The 16736-nt window shown below is 36.5% G+C and overlaps 1 protein-coding gene across 1 annotated transcript; it reads left to right on the plus strand.

The window, feature by feature from the left end:
* The first annotated feature begins 1701 nt into the window (after nt 1-1701).
* On the plus strand, nt 1702-3243 carry LOC126582540 (pentatricopeptide repeat-containing protein At2g13600-like). The gene is made up of 3 exons (XM_050246679.1): nt 1702-2131; nt 2254-2829; nt 3071-3243. The coding sequence occupies exons 1-3, from the start codon at nt 1702-1704 to the stop codon at nt 3241-3243; spliced, it is 1179 nt and encodes a 392-aa protein (XP_050102636.1).
* Nucleotides 3244-16736: the final 13493 nt, after the last annotated feature.

Here is a 16736-nt window from a genome sequence, read left to right on the forward strand (position 1 = left end):
GTGCATTATGTATGCTTCTTCTAGCTGCTCCATTCTCTCATTCTGTACTTTTGGAATGGTTTTTCAGTGTTTTGTGCTTGAATCACATATTTGCATTGCTTGTTCTGTAGTGGGTTGTATTTTGTTTTCCCATTAAATTTGAAATGGGAGGAATAATTAGCTGGTTTGCTCAATTGTAGAAGACAAAGTTTGCCAAAGTAATGTTCTTGCAGAAATATTTTTTTAAATAGTTTTGAGTTTCTGGTGTTTATGGGAAATTGCTGGTCTGGTTTTAGGGATTTGGTTAGGTGAATGCGATGATATTTGCAAAAGAAACGAAGAAAATGATGGATTCCTTAAATTGGGTTCTTTTAGATTTCGATTTGGGTGTGCTCAAAAGTGTGAAGAAAGTCCTCAATCTTAGTATTAGCAAATAACCTATTAATCCAAGGGAAATAAGATAACCAGTAAGTAAACATGGAGTGGTTTATAAATGTCACAACATATATTTGTTAATGCAGGAGTAAAGGGAAAAAAAGTTTGTACTTACTCCTCATAGGCAACATGCTACCTGTATGAAAATATTTGAACAAATCTGTTTTGAATTCAGGGCATTGTTCATGCTATCGATTTTTTTTTTTTTTCATGCTCTCTGTATGTAAATTTTTGTGACTAATTGTGTTATGTAATGTTAGTTTATTTCAGTTTGCAGATATGTTTATTAACTTATTAATTGAAGTCCTTCATGACATTTTTTTTCTTCATTATTTTGTGTAGACTAATGGCTCGTCTAAGTTTGTCCACAAAGAAGAAAGTACATGCTGCGTTGAATGTGTTGATTGTCTATCTTCGAACTATATTTGTTGCATGTGCTTCTTGCTCATTAAGCATAATTCTATGCTCATTCACATTATGCACAACCAGTGGCGGAGCCAGGAATCTTACCACAATGGGTCGTAGTGTAAAAGTCCAGAAAAAAAATTTAGGATGGAAATGTTAAAGTTAATGCTTTACTTAAACTGATTATGTGTAAAAGGGCTGACTGTTGCCTCTATCAGTCGACTCATTCTATTTATCAGTCGACCCATTCTATTTATCAGTCGACCCAATTACTTCAGTCGGCTTATGTATTGAACTAATTCTGTGTAAAAGGGTTGACTGTTGCCTTTATCAGTTGACCCATTCTATTTATCAGTCGACCCATTTTATTTATCAGTTGACCTAGAGTAAATTCAATCGATCTAAAGTAACTCTGTAAATACATGCAGAATCATTTTGTTACTCAATGCAAAATCAGTTTGTTACTTCATGCAGAATCAGTTTGTTACTCAATGCAGAATCAATTTGTTACTTCATGCAGAATCAGTTTGTTACTCAATGCAGAATCAGTTTGTTACTATTATATACTATATCAAATTTTATTAAAAAAAAGTATATAAAATATTTGATTTGGGACAAGGGCATTTTAGTAATCATACTGGTTTATATTCCGATTCCAGACAGTTTTAGTAAACAATTTCAACAAGAATTTGATTCTGATTCCACCTCATTTCAATTCCTCCTCAATCAAATTCCTTCAATCCGATTCCTCTCAATTTGATTACTGATTAGTAAACGCGCCATAAGAAGAAGACCCAGAGTTCGAACAAAACGATCTGTTTAGTTTAGAGAGAGATAGAGAGAGAGGTTTCAAAATGCTTGCATTCTCAATCGCTTACAGTCATGAATCGTGTTAAATCCGGGTTTGGATCATTGCCTTCCAAAACCCAGATTAGATTTCTCTGCACATCCGTTCTCGACGACCCACACCCTCAATCTCCATTTCTGTCAGAAAACCTCGCTTCTTTCTTGGACAATTGTTCAGACGCTCTCTCACTGAGAAAACTCCACGCTTGCATTTTCGCTCACGGCCTCGGAAACAATATATTTCTCGGCTGCAAGCTTCTGAATTGCTACGCAAGGTTCGACCTTTTATCAGATTCCAGATGGGTTTTCGACAGAATCGTCAACGGGAATCTTTCTCTCTGGGATGCAATCCTGGTTGGGTATTTCAGAGCCGGTCAATTCGACGAAGTTCTTCGGCGGTACGTATATTTGAGGCGGTGGAATATCGGGTTGGATAGCGGCACCATTACGTTTGCTTTGAAAAGTTGTATCGAGTTGGGGGATTTGGGATTTGGACGAGGGATTCATTGAGATGCTTTGAAGTCTGGGGGTAGTTCAAATGGATTTGTGGGTTCGTCGCTTATGGGGTTGTACTCTCCCTTTTATCAGATTCCAGATGGGTTTTCGACAGAATCGTCAACGGGAATCTTTCTCTCTGGGATGCAATCCTGGTTGGGTATTTCAGAGCCGGTCAATTCGACGAAGTTCTTCGGCGGTACGTATATTTGAGGCGGTGGAATATCGGGTTGGATAGCGGCACCATTACGTTTGCTTTGAAAAGTTGTATCGAGTTGGGGGATTTGGGATTTGGACGAGGGATTCATTGGGATGCTTTGAAGTCTGGGGGTAGTTCAAATGGATTTGTGGGTTCGTCGCTTATGGGGTTGTACTCTCGATGTGGGTTTGTTAAAGATGCAGCTGAAGTGTTGGATGAAATTACTGAGAGAGATATTGTTGTCTACAAGTTGATTATTACTGGTTATGCTCAGAGTGGCGACCAACGTGCTTGTGAGGCTTTTGGGTTTGCTCGCTGTATGCAGAGGCAAGGATTGCATCCAAATCGGGTCACTCTTGTTAGCTTACTTCAGGCAGCGTCGCAGTTAGAGGCACTGAAACAAGGACGTTCGGTCCATGGCTATGCTATTAGAAGAGGAATTGGTGGTTTGGATGAAGTGTTCAAAACAAGTCTTATCGACATGTATAATAAATGTGGATCCCCTAGAATGGCAGCCTGCATTTTTTGGCGAAATGGATAGAAAGACTATTGGTTCTTGGAATGTGATGATTGCTGGTTATCTTAAAATGGAACAACCCTTGGAGGCTTTCCGCCTTTTCTGTCAAGTGATGGAAGAAAATTTTGTACCGGATTTGATAACTTTGTCCAATGGGATTCTGTCTTGTGCTTGCTTGAATTATTTGCGTCCAGGAAAGAGTATCCACGGTTACATTATTCGAGCTGGTATTCAGCTTCATCTATTGGCAGCCACCGCTCTGGTCGATCTATACTCCAAAGCAAACAAGTTGATCCAGTCCAGGGAACTATTTGATAGAATGGAGAAAAAGGATGCTATATCTTATGATGTGATGATGACGGGCTAGCAAAGCTGTGGACACCTCTGTCGAAATGGTTGGAGAAAGTATTAAACCAAACCTAGGTTCCTTGTTGATTTTACCTTCTGCTACTTCTGAGCTGAAATACATAAGAAAGACAGGTGTATCCACGGACATGTATTAAGGCACGGGTTTGACTTGAATACTGAAGTTACGAATCAAGTTATCTACATGAACGCAAAATGTGGTTGTTTAGACCATGCGAGGCAAATCTTTAACAAGGTGAGATATCGGAATTTGTTCTCATGGACTTCAGTGATGATGGGTAATGTTTACCACGGCCATGCTGATGAAACCGTAACATTGTTTCGATCGATGCAAATGGAGCAAGCACAACATGATTTAGCTACTCTGATAACCTTGTTCAGGCAATTTGTCAGCTTGGAAGTCTGAGTTTTGCAAAAGAAGTCCACTGTCACTTGTATCGAGCTGATATGAACAACGATATATCTCTCACCAATTCTTTGGTCACGACTTATTCCAAGTGTGGGAAATTAAATATGGCAGCTAGTCTATTTGAGCATGCAGTTGAACGGTGTCTGACATCATGGAACACGATGATGCTTGCATATGGGATGCACGGCAAATCCTTTAACCTTTTCCGTTATCAATGTCAACTAATTTCTGAAACATTATTCGCATATATCAATAACCTGAGTGTACCAATAGATAATCTAAATGTTAAATACAAGTTTATCTCGCAAAAGTTCAACTGAATGAAGTTACCTTGATGCTGTCCTGGAATTGAGGAGAGACGTCTTTCTCCTAACTCTCAGAAACTTTGAAATACATTACGAGACTCATCCCCTCTCCATCACCATCACCGAGGAACATTGCAGTGCGATAAGTAGGCATCTGCAACAACACGGAGGGCAATATCATAAGAAACTGTTGAGGACAATGTAAACAACGAAGCATATACCAACATATATTAGTTCTCTGAAAGTACCTGTGTCAATTTTTCTAAACATGTGTGTGAACACGGAAAATTCCTGAAACGAAACAGACAAGAACAACGTGCACAAAATAATATTTGTGTTTGATGATTTTGGGTTACAATCTCTCTCAAATTTGATTCTCTGATTCGATCTCCGTAAGGTGTTGATTTGTGGATGTTTCGTTGATCCAAAGGCCGTCGAGGCTTGATTTTGGATGAACTGTTGGAAGTTTCTTCAAGGGCCGTGGGCTTGATCTTTGAAGGTGGATTTGAGCGAATCTTCAAGGAGCCGTTGGGGCTTGATCTTGAGGATGAGTGTTTCTTCAAGGGCCGTTGAGGCTTAATCTTGAATAACGGTGATGAGCAGATCTTCAAGGGTTTTTGGGCTTGATCTTGAAGAACAGTGATGAACGGATCTTCAAGGACTTTTGGGCTTGATCTTGAAGAACGGTTTGATGTATGGATTTGTCGACGTTTGTTGATCCAAAAGGCCGTTGGGGCTTGATTTTAGGATGAACGGATGATGAACGATGGTGCTTTCTTCAAGGGTCGTCGGGGCTTGATCTTGAATTGGTGGAAGTTCTTCAAGGGCCTTTGGGGCTTGATCTTGAATTGGTGGATTGTTGATCCAAGGGCCGTCGGGGCTTGATCTTGGAAAAACGATGAACGAAGAACGAAGAACGAAGAACACTTTCTTCGAGGGCCGTCGGGGCTTGATCTTGAAGAATAATGATGAACGGATCTTCAAGAGCTTTTGGGCTTGATCTTGAAGATGGATGATTGTTGATCCAAGGGCCGTCGGGGCTTGATCTTGGGATGAACAGTTGTGTGGATTTATTGATGTTGTCGATCCAAAGGGTCGTTGGGGCTTAATCTTAGGATGAACAGTTGTGTGGATTTGTTGATGTTGTTGATCCAAAGGGCCGTTGGGGCTTGCTCTTAGGATGAACAGTTATGTGGATTTGGTGATGTTGTTGATCCAAAAGGGCCGTCGGGGCTTGATCTTAGGATGAACAGTTGTGTGGATTTGTTGATGTTATTGATCCAAAGGGCCGTTGGGGCTTGATCTTAGGATGAACAGTTATGTGGATTTGGTGATGTTGTTGATCCAAAAGGGCCGTCAGGGCTTGATCTTAGGATGAACAGTTGTATGGATTTGTTGAACACTTTCTTCAAGGGCCGTCGAGGCTTGATTTTGAATTGGTGGAAGTTATTCAAAGGCCGTTGGGGCTTGATCTTGAAGGAGGATTTGACGAAGAACGAATAGGGCTTTCTTGATCCTTCGGGATTTGCTTGAATTTGGGAGGTTGGATGCTTGAAAGCTTTAGAGTTTCAAAGCTTCAAGGATTTTGGATGTGTGGGGAGTATTCTCTTCCATTTTGGGAGTAGAGAAATGTATTTGTGAATTGGTTATTTGATTCTTTGATGGATGAGCCTATTTATAGGATTTGGGAACGAATCACCACCATCCATTTGTTTTGGTGGATGTTGTAGGTGAATTTTGGTGGATGTTGTAGGTGAAACTTGGTGGATGTTTGTAGGTGAAACTTGGTGGATGTTGTAGGTGAACTTAGTGTATGATGTAGGTGAAGTGAATGAAGGTTGTAATTTTAATACAATGGTCAACATTTATTTCACCAAAATTTCAATGTTTACAAATGTAATCTTAATGCAATGGCTAACATTTATGCCACCGAAATTTCAATGTCTACAATGTGTCTTACTCAAATAAAAAAAAAGAGAAAATAATATATTTGATTAACTCGCTCATGGTGATTGTACAACTCAAATGCATATATCAACAAGACTTCATCTCATCAATTTCTATGTCTTATTTTGGAGCAAAATATAAAGATACACATAATACATATTATATGATCCATAAAGCATTTCATTACATATAGTATTGTCCTCAATGAGTTCTCATAGTTTTGAATTTTTTTATAATCACATTAATACAAGCATTAACTACCCTTCTTACTAAATATAATCAATTGTCATTCCTCCATATTTAGAGCTGGTTTGGTATTGCTGAGTTTTGAAAAAAAATTGTTTTTGTTGTGCTGTGAGAATAAGCTCATTTTTGCTGCTTCACGTTTTCAGCTTTTTTTTTACCCAAAACTGTGAAAATAAGTTGTTTTTAAGTGTTTACCAAACACATTTTTAAGTTCAATATTTTTTTATACCCACTTTTTATAAAAGTATCTTAGTACCAAACCAGTACTTACTCTAAGAAAAGTTGCAAAGTTAGAGACATCACCTAATTTGTTGGAAAACTACACAGAGAAATGCAGAAATAAAATTGCCCAAATGGGTAGTCGTTTGTTGACTTTGTTGTAGGCAACGACAAGATAGCCGTGAAAGAGGGGATAATGGAATAGGAAGAGTTTAAACTTTATAACTCATTTTGCTGTTTAACTATTAGGTTGGTAATAATTTTTATGAAGCAATCAGTTTAACTATTCGGATCATTAAAGTTCGATGCAGTGTGTATATATCTATATATATAGATGCCACGAATCAATTGTATGAATGCGGATCTCTGATATCTATGAATTGTGTTTGTTCATCGTGTGCGGTTAGAAATCGTATTAATTTTTTTTATTTAAAATTGAATACAAACAGTACTTGACAAAAACTGACCGCATGATATACGATGAACGTACACGATTCAATATACACACACCACAATCCAAATCTCCAATGTCCATAGGCTGATCATCATCAGCACCTAAGGCGGCCACGTCTATTGAGTTCCACATCAGAAGAGACCGCCATAGAAATATTATAAATCATAGAAAATTGTTGCAGTTTTTCTTCATCAATTGCATGATATGTGAATTTTTCATATGTGCTTACTGCTTAGCCATGTACACAGTTGTTAAACAAATGGATGAGAACGATGCAATTCCAAAATTCTCTTCGACTTTCTTGACAACTCTGAGACTTTCGAGATATATAGCTGTCAAATTTTGCTACTATGTTAAGATCGACCTAAGAAGCCAACCATCAATGGCATGTAGAAAGAGGAGGGTAAATGGTGGTGTGGATATGAGTAGAAAAGAGGAATGCTTATTGAACAAGAAAATAACATAAAAAAAAATAAAGCTTATTATATATGTGACATAACTTCAAGGTATCAGATTTCTTTTAAATGATGAGGAAGAGATAGAAGGAAAGAGAATCCAAATTCAAATTAAATAGCTCGAGTTTAATATATGTAACACTAATTTTGTACTATTGTCAATTCAATAGGTTTTTTTTTAATAGCATCCCACTAAGTGTTGAATAAACCTCACATATGCAATTACTATTTAGGCCATATATGTATTAAAAAACAAAAATTATTTTCTGAATACACCCCAACTATTTGTCAATATGTATTCTAAGATTGTTTTCTTTTAAGCTCTTGAAGATACTCTCACATCCATTATAAAACAAAACTCTAACTAAAAGCACAACATAGTTAATGAAAAAAAGAGGTTAATTTTGATGAATGAAACATGAAATCAATGTTTTGAAAGCTTCGACGTCATCCGTAGCTTTGTCACTTGGGTATTGACTACAACATCTGTATCATTTGTAACTTTGACATTGATTCCAACATCTATATCATCTGTAAGTTTGAAATTAAAATGTCATCTCCAACTTTTGTATTATTAGAATTTTAAAAAAAAATGCATGTGCTTATATATTTCTTCATAAATACATCTTTTGACATACAGTTTCCTTTGCATGAAAATCATTTAAAATCTCTAATTGATATGCAAAGGGAACTTTTGGGTGGAGCTTTAGATACCAGGCATGAATCGTAACATGAAAATTTCTTCTTTGATCCTACAGTTGCCTAGAAATATTCAAACATAAAATAAGCAAGAAAGACAATATGGGCATATACTTCTTCTCATAACGTGATCCACATATTTGAGAAATCTATGACTATCTTCTCCCCCAAAACTCTAGCAAGTTCTTTGCAGAAAAACAAAACATCAAAAACTATTTGAATAATGTAATTAAGGAAGAGTTTGATTGTAGGGTTTAAGTAGGGTGTGAGGTGTATGTAGAGGGGTGTGGGGGTGTAAGGGTAGTATTGGAAAATAAGTGGGGTATATTAAGATAAATTTTTAGTTAAAAAGTAAATGTATGATGTATTAAGTATGTGAGATATAGTCAACAAAATGTGGAATGTTAATAAAACAAGTCATTTAATAAGTATAACAATCTTTTTAACAAAACTAGTTTGATATATTAATTAATATCATGGTTTCAATATATTAACATCGGATTCAAAATTATCGGTCTATTATAAAAGAGTAATTTTTATGAGTCAATATTTTTATCACACTCGGAAAATAGCCCCTTGCAAAAAATTCCTTAGTCGATCGTCCAGCGTTAGAACCTATAAAAAAAAAAAAAAAAAAACAAGGAAACTTCTTAGATTTTCTATTCCTGACATCCTGCTATTCTGTCACTTCTGTAAAAATGCTTTTTCAGGTACACTTATATAGTCCACTGACAATGACTAAGATAATCTTCTATATCTTGTGGTTAAAGGGCAGTATTGTCCATTGCACCGCCAAGTTAATTGTCTATGAGTGTGATAAATATATGGACTTGTATAATAATCATGCTTTTATAGTGTTGCATAAAATTTTCTTCAAATTGAAGTATGATATTCATTGATAGTAATTGAAAGCGTAAATGTGAAATTTAATATTTTTTTGACAAAAAAAAAACCTATAAATATTTCAAATTCATGAGTTTAATTCCATATCAAACTAGTTTTGTTAAAAACACGTACATATTAAATTCACACTCGCGTAGTATTAGTGCCATAAGTATCAAAATTAGGCTATTTAAAAACATTTTGATATATTAATATCACATTTAAACACAATTAGAGAGGGAACGTGTCATTTAAACACATTTCTTTGTTTTTTGTGTATATTTTTAAAGTGTGAATAAATAATTATTTTAATTATTAGACCAAAATGCCCTTGAATATAATAGAGAAAAGGCTAAATTGGATTGTTCATCCCTGTGACCATAGGACACTTGCATGATGACCCCCGTGGTGAAAAAACTAAGAATTAAACCCCTGTAGTCTAGAATGTTAGCAAATTTAGTCCAAAAGTAAGATTTATGTTAAAGGATTGTTAAAAGTTGGGGTAAAACTGTATTTTCAGTTCCAATTGACATTGAATTGGGCTTTTTTTTTATTTAAAAAATTAAGCATTATTTTTTTTGTTAATTGTTATAAAAAAATTATTTATTTTAAATGTCAATTGGAACTGAAAATACAGTTTTACCTATACTTTTAACAGTCATTTAACAGAAATCTTACTTTTGGACTAAATTTGCTAACATTCTTGACCACAGAGGTTTAATTCCTAGTTTTTTCACCATGGGGGGGTCATCATGCAAGTTTCCTATGACCACGGGGATGAATAATCCAATTTCGCCTCGAGAAAATTGCTGCTCTTAATCAGGGTGAAGAAGTAACACATTTTCTGACAAAGTTTTTTTTTTTCTTTTGAACTATTTATATCAGAAACACATTTTCTGAACTTTTTATGTCAGTAACACATTTTCTGACAAAGGTTTTTTATTTCTTTTGAACTATTTATGTCAGAAACACATTTTCTGTTTTTATGTTAGGGACTTGGATTGTCTGCCCTCCCATTTCGGTACCCTCCTCGTACTCTTCTGTTTGTGTGGTCACGGTTAAGTTACGTCAACATTTTATATTATTATTTCTTTTTATTTTATTATTTTTATAAAAAAACAATATAAAATGTTGACATGGCTTAACCGTGACCACACAAAATAGGAGGGCACGGAAAGGGCACCGAAATGGGAGGGCAGACAATCCAGGTCCTTATGTTAGTAACACATTTTCTGACAAAGGTAAGTTTTTTCGTTTTAACTATTTATCTGATAAAGGCATTGACTCCTATATAAAAAAAAATTGTAGCAATAGTTCCTCAACTTTAATTAAATTGGAGTAATAGTTCATCAATTAAAAATCCATTATCATTGGTCTCCCAACTTATCAAAATGTGTAACTATAGTCATTTTCATCACTTTCGTTAAAATTTTGTCAAAATAAGTTATGTTGGAATAACCATTTATATAATTAGGGTCTCTCAACTCATCAAAGTGTGTAATTATGGTCATTTTCGTCAACTACGTTAAAATTTTTGTCAAAATGAGTTATGTTGGAATGACCATTACTACAATTGGGTTAAAGTTAAATGATCATTTCTCCAGTTGAATTAAAGTTGATGCATATTTATCTGATGCATATTTGAATTTGTATTGACTTCGGTGGCAACAATTACCACCATGCATGCATGCAGCCGTTGAATGGAAGTCCAAATACTATGTAGACTTGTAGAGGTCTGTTGTGAGGAACACCACCGTTTCTATATCGGTGGACAAAGCAATAGTACAACTCTCTTATATTCAATCTTTTTGTTTATTTAGTATTAAATATAGTAAACATTGCGTCAGAGAAAATATTTTTTTTACAGGGACTTGGATTCTCTGCCCTCCCATTTCGGTACCCTTCCCGTGCCCTCCTGTTTTCTGTGGTCACGGTTAATCCATGCTAACATTTTATATTATTTTTTATAAAAATAATAAGACAAAAAAAATAATAATATAAAATATTGACGTGGCTTAACCGTGACCACACAAACAGAATGGCACGAAAAAAGCACCGAATTGGAAGGGCAGAGAATCCAAGTCCTTTTTACAGAGGTAGGTGTCCAAATTGCAAATTTATGTTTTACAAAAAGGAGCCCACCGACCGCCCACCCTTGTCAGAGGGAGCTAAACCCCACTACTAGTGTTTTTGCAATCAAGTCCTTTAAGAAAAACTCATCCTCCGGTTCCAGATTATACTCCATCTTCAATTGGTCGTGTTCTTCAAAAATCTACGGGCGTACAATACAAACTTATAAATTAAAAAATAACTTGTACGATAATAACATATCAATATATAAATTTGAAATAATAAAAACTAACACTGATTAAACTCTTCTTTAATCTCTTACCAGATTAATTGTTAAATCATCTTTATTTTTTTACATTCTGCCACACCATAAAAAGTTAGCAACACATAAATACCACAAATAAACATCATAAGTTACTTACACGAGCAACGAATAATAGTATCTCTTTGCTTGTAGTACAGGGAAATAAAGGTTGCCAACATTAATGTTAACCCTCTACATGTAGAAACCTTAAGTTCAAAATATTTGTTTGTTTTATTTAGTTATTAATATTAACAAGCTAAGATTATGTACAATATAACCGCACAAAGGAGGAGGGCGGTAACAGGTCCGCAAATGCATTTTCTTTCTCCTTCACACTAGGGTCACTCCACATTAGCTGTGAAGATACTCCACGCTGACAACTCGCATGTGTTGTCCTCGTTAGGTTTTGACCAAAGACAAACTATTCAAAATGTATTTGGGTTGGCTACGGAATGAGATTCTCTCTGGATGTCACACTTTAGAGTCTATAGACTGAGCAATTCGAATCGTCAATTCAAGGAAGAAAGATACATAAGCGTGTAATAGAAAAATTGTGTGTGACGTGAGCTAATAGGACTACAAAATTTAAATTGCAGAGTTTCAAATTGCTTGATTCGTGGGCTTCGGATTGTGAGCTTCAAAAAAGATCTGAATCCATTGACTACGTACTTCATAAACGGGTTTCACTTCCATGCACCACCACATTTCGAGCTCCGTTTTTCTCTTTCATTTCTTGTGCTGCTTTTCTTGCTAGCTCCCTGTGGAGTATATTGCTTTGAATTATTTTTAGTTAAATAGATAGTGTTCAAGTATTGCTATGTAAATTTATGAACTGATTTTAGTATTCTCTACTTTTTGTAGAAATACTCAATTAGTATTCTCTACTTTTTGTAGAAATACTCAATCCGCGATCGTAGAGACTAGAGAAACAAAGCGCACTCCTAAAGCCTAAAGGACCTGAACTTCTTTTTAAGTTTTGTTTGTCAAAAAGAAAAGAAAAATGCAGTCCAATTTTCAAATCCATTTAGAAAACCGTTATATCTATTTGTTAATTATTTGCATGAAATTAACCGCCAAGCATGCCTATACTAGTTTGGCAAACTAACGTCTTCTGCGGATTAATCTATGCTAACACCCTTTAGATTAATGCCAAAGCCAACCGGCAAACGAAAAGCCCAGACGGATCCATATTCTCTCTCTCACTCTCGCTCCGAGACAAATCGTTCGTCTCTCTCCCTCCGAGACAAAAGTTCCTCTCTCTCCCTTTGAGATAAAGGTCAAACATATTTTCTTATAATTTCTTCCTCAACAAATTTATCATACATGATCCAATTCCCAACTCTAGATAAATGATTTAAAAAACATGCAAAAGTTTCAATAGAGCCAAACACAGCAAACACACGACATATCCACACACACACTTAGTTGCTCAGTGCCCATAACACAAATACATGCAATATTTCATATAAGATAATGCTTGAGAGATTAAATTTTTAAACCGAATTTGCAGACTATGTGATGTGTCACTAATAGAAAATAAAAATGTTCATCAACACTTAAGTATACTAATAATCTAATCATCAACAGTCACCTCATATGATTTACAAAATATAATTTAAATAGATGGTCTCTCTAGAATTATTCTTTCAGGTATACCAAAAAAAATCTTAGAACGATATAAATATAGTAATTAGCTACAATGTACAGCTGGAAACTAAAGCAGTGAGCCTCCACATCAGCACAAGACCGTCAACATAACTAAACTGAATCATTGCTGATACAGTTGAGGCACGGGTAATACTCCAACTGAGTAGCCTCTCAAGGGAACCATTCAAGTTGAATTACAGCATGTCACCCCACAATGAGCCTTGCCCGCCAAGGGAACCATTCAAGTTTGGGTCACTGGGTGGATGTGTCTGCAATTGATGTGAACGATGTTCCTCTGAATAAATTGTAAGGAGTTAAAACACTGCATGCATAGAATCACATACTCGCAACATGCATACGTAAATACAATAGACTTACATGAAGAGGAAGAGCTTGACATTGCTGCAATTAACGCTACAGAAGGTCTTCTACACTCCACAGCCAATGATCCAGCTAGAATAGGGTTCGCTCAAAAGGGACGACGCTGTGAGTGCAGGGACCTCCCTATATATATGCATCCATACTCCTTGATATCAGGCCTATTAACTGATATCTCGGATATTCCAACAGATTAGGGTTTCAGTATAGTCCTAGTAAGTATTGAACTCTTGTCAAATCTTGATAAGGTTACGTGAATGTAGTTGCATGTTATTAGGACTCTTATCCTTAGCCAAGTAGGATCAGAATTCCCTCAACCTAATAACTCATATACTGAGCTATTAGTCTGTCGAGAACAAAACTCATTCTCCTTGACACTCATATCTTACATTCTCCCACTTGAGTGTCCAAGAAGAATGATATTACACAGGCTAAGTATAAGGTGATCACTAGTCCCCGAAAGCTGCAATTACCCTTTTAACAACCTGTCACTTATAGCTTTGAATACCGAATCATCAATGCAGTATGTAATTCCTTCTACATGTGCACTTAACGATTACAAGCATCTATTCCATAAGCACTGTGTTGTTTGACAAAATTCAAAAGTTCCAAGTTGATACCCAAAATTCAACTCCTTAACTGAGCCTCATACAAAGTATGGCTCATATTATTACGACAACATATTATGAGAACAAGCATTATGAAAGCATCCAATTAACCAAGAAAGGAAACGTAACAAAAACTAACTGTGGTTTTACTACTCCCACTTATTAACGTAATCAAATGGGTTTACTACTCCCACTCATTAACAGAATCAAAATCCTCTCGCATCCCCATGTTGTAAACATGCTTCTTGAACACTCCCACTGGTAAGCCTTTAGTCATTGGATCAGCCACCATAAAATCAGTTCCAATATGAACTATGTTGATCAGCCCTTTTCTGACTTCATCCCTTACACGTAAATACTTAATGTCCATTAATCTGCAAGCAATGGATCTTTTATTGTTTCTAGAAAAGAAAACTGCAGCCTTGTTATCGCAGTATATAGTTATAGGTTTCTCAACTGAGTCTACAACCTTCAATCCCATGATGAAGTTCCTCAACCATATTGCTTGTTTGGTGGCAATGTAACAACCGATAAATTCCGCCTCAATAGTTGAAGAAGCAATCACCTTTTGCTTGGAGCTTTTCCACGAAATTGCACCAGCAGCAAGAAGGAAGACATATCCACTCGTAGACTTTCTGTCATCAACACAACCTGCCAAGTCTGAATCAGAATAAGCCACCATTTCCAAATTCTCAACTTGCTGGTATACTAATGCAAGATTCCTTGTTCTTTTTAAGTACCTTAGTACTTTCTTAGCTGCAGTCCAGTGAGTATTCCCAGGATTAGATTGAAACCGTCCTAGAACACTAACTGCAAATCCTAGATCAGGTCTCGTGCATACTTGAGCATACATGATGCTGCCAACCAGTGATGCGTAAGGCTTGTCATGCATTCCATTTCTCTCGAGATCATTTTTAGGGCATTGGTCAGTGCTAAACTTATCACCCTTTGCAATGGGAAGCTCGCCACCTGCACATTTCTCCATGTTAAATCTCTTCATGATTCTGTTAATATAGGACTTTTGAGACAACCTCAGCATCCTTTTGGATCTATCTCGCTCAATCTCAATGCCAAGAACGAAATGTGCCTCACCAAGATCTTTCATATCAAAACTCTCGGTTAACATGGTCTTGGTGGTGTGCAAAAGAGTCAAGTCCGAACTAGCTAAAAGAATATCATCCACATACAGTACCAAAAAAATAAATTTTGTGGCCCTGACCTTGAGATATATGCAGTCATCAATCTTGTTTTCTTCAAAACCAAAAGCAGAAACCACTCGATCGAATTTGATGTACCACTGCCTGGAAGATTGTTTTAAACCATAGATCGACTTGTTAAGTTTGCAGACCATAGTCTCTTTTCCTTTCTCCTCAAAACCTGGTGGTTGAACCATCACTATTTCTTCATCCAATACTCCATTAAGGAAAGCCGATTTTACATCCATTTGATGTAATTCTAAGTTGAAATGGGCTGTTAAAGCCATGATCACCCTCAAGGAGTCTTTGGATGAGACCGGAGAGAAAGTTTCGTTATAGTCAATACCTTCCCTTTGTGTGAAACCTTTAGCTACAAGTCTAGCTTTGTGTCTATCAACGTTTCCCTCTGCATTTCTTTTGGTTTTGAACACCCATTTGCAGCCAATGGGTTTAGCATTGCATGGAAGTGGTACCAACGTCCAGACTTGATTCTTTGCCATAGCTGCAAGTTCTTCAACCATAGCTGCATGCCATAAATCTGCTTTCAAGCTATTGATGGCTTGAGTAAAGGTGAGAGGATCATCATCATCTCCTATATTGTATTCTGTCTCCTGTAAGTATAAAAAATCGGGTAGGATCACAGGTTTTCTTTGTCTGTTTGATTGCCGGATAGGCAACTGCACTGGTTGTAGTGGTTCAACAACACCCGGAGGTATGCTCAGGGGTTGGAAACTCAGGATCACAAGCATGCGCTGTCGATTGCATTGCTTCAGAAAATGACATGTTGTGCACTGGTTGAACAGCGTGCAGAACTGTTGGGAGTGTGCATGAGGTTTCTTGAACCCTAAGCAATGATGCATCAGTTGCTTCAGAAGACTGATCAGCGTCATTTCCAATTTCTTCAAAATCTGAGATTGTGTGTTGTACTGTTTCTTCTTCCAAATCTTCGATAAACTTTGCATTATTAGTCTCCTGGATTCTAGTATGAGAATCAGGACAGTAAAACTTAAAACCTTTGGACTTGTCCGCATATCCAATGAACCTGCAACTTACAGTTCTCGGGTCCAACTTCCTCTCGTGAGGATTATAAAACCGTGCCTCAGCTCTACATCCCCATACATGAAAATGGTTGAAACTTGGCTTTCTTCCTGTCCAAGCTTCAAAAGGTATGACTTTGACAGACTTACTTGGAACCCTATTAAGTGTATAATTGGTTGTTTTGAGTGCTTCTCCCCACAGAAAGATTGGAAGTCTGGATCTGGAAAACATGGATCGCATCATGTCCTTTAGGGTTCGGTTCTTCCTTTCTGCCACTCCATTTTGATGAGGAGTACCTGGAGTGGTATATTGAGCAATGATCCTCGAGCCTTCAAGATAAGATGCAAATGCTCCCTTGTGTTGTCCAGTCTCTGTGAACCTGCCAAAATACTCACCACCCCTATCCGATCTCACTATTTTAATACTTTTTCCAGTTGGTTTTCAACCTCAGTTTTGTATATCTTAAAACAGTCAATAACAGAAGATTTTTCAGATATAAGATACACATAACAATATCTAGAAAAGACGTCAATGAATGTGACAAAATAGGAGTTGCCACAAATTGTTTTATTTGGGAAAGGGCCGCACACATCTGTATGAATTATCTCCAAAAGATGATTGCTTCTTGTGGATCCTA

Source organism: Malus sylvestris, chromosome 9 (genome assembly GCF_916048215.2).
Source record: "Malus sylvestris chromosome 9, drMalSylv7.2, whole genome shotgun sequence".
Taxonomy (NCBI): Eukaryota; Viridiplantae; Streptophyta; class Magnoliopsida; order Rosales; family Rosaceae; genus Malus; species Malus sylvestris.

What these genes read in the sequence shown, in the direction of transcription:
- LOC126582540 (XM_050246679.1), top strand. Translation starts at nt 1,702, where the DNA reads ATGAATCGTGTTAAATCCGGGTTTGGATCATTGCCTTCCAAAACCCAG. An exon ending in TACGTTTGCTTTGAAAAGTT is followed by an intron (nt 2,132 to 2,253) that starts GTATCGAGTTGG and finishes CCCTTTTATCAG; the next exon opens with ATTCCAGATGGGTTTTCGAC. An exon ending in GGATGAAGTGTTCAAAACAA is followed by an intron (nt 2,830 to 3,070) that starts GTCTTATCGACA and finishes ATTTGCGTCCAG; the next exon opens with GAAAGAGTATCCACGGTTAC.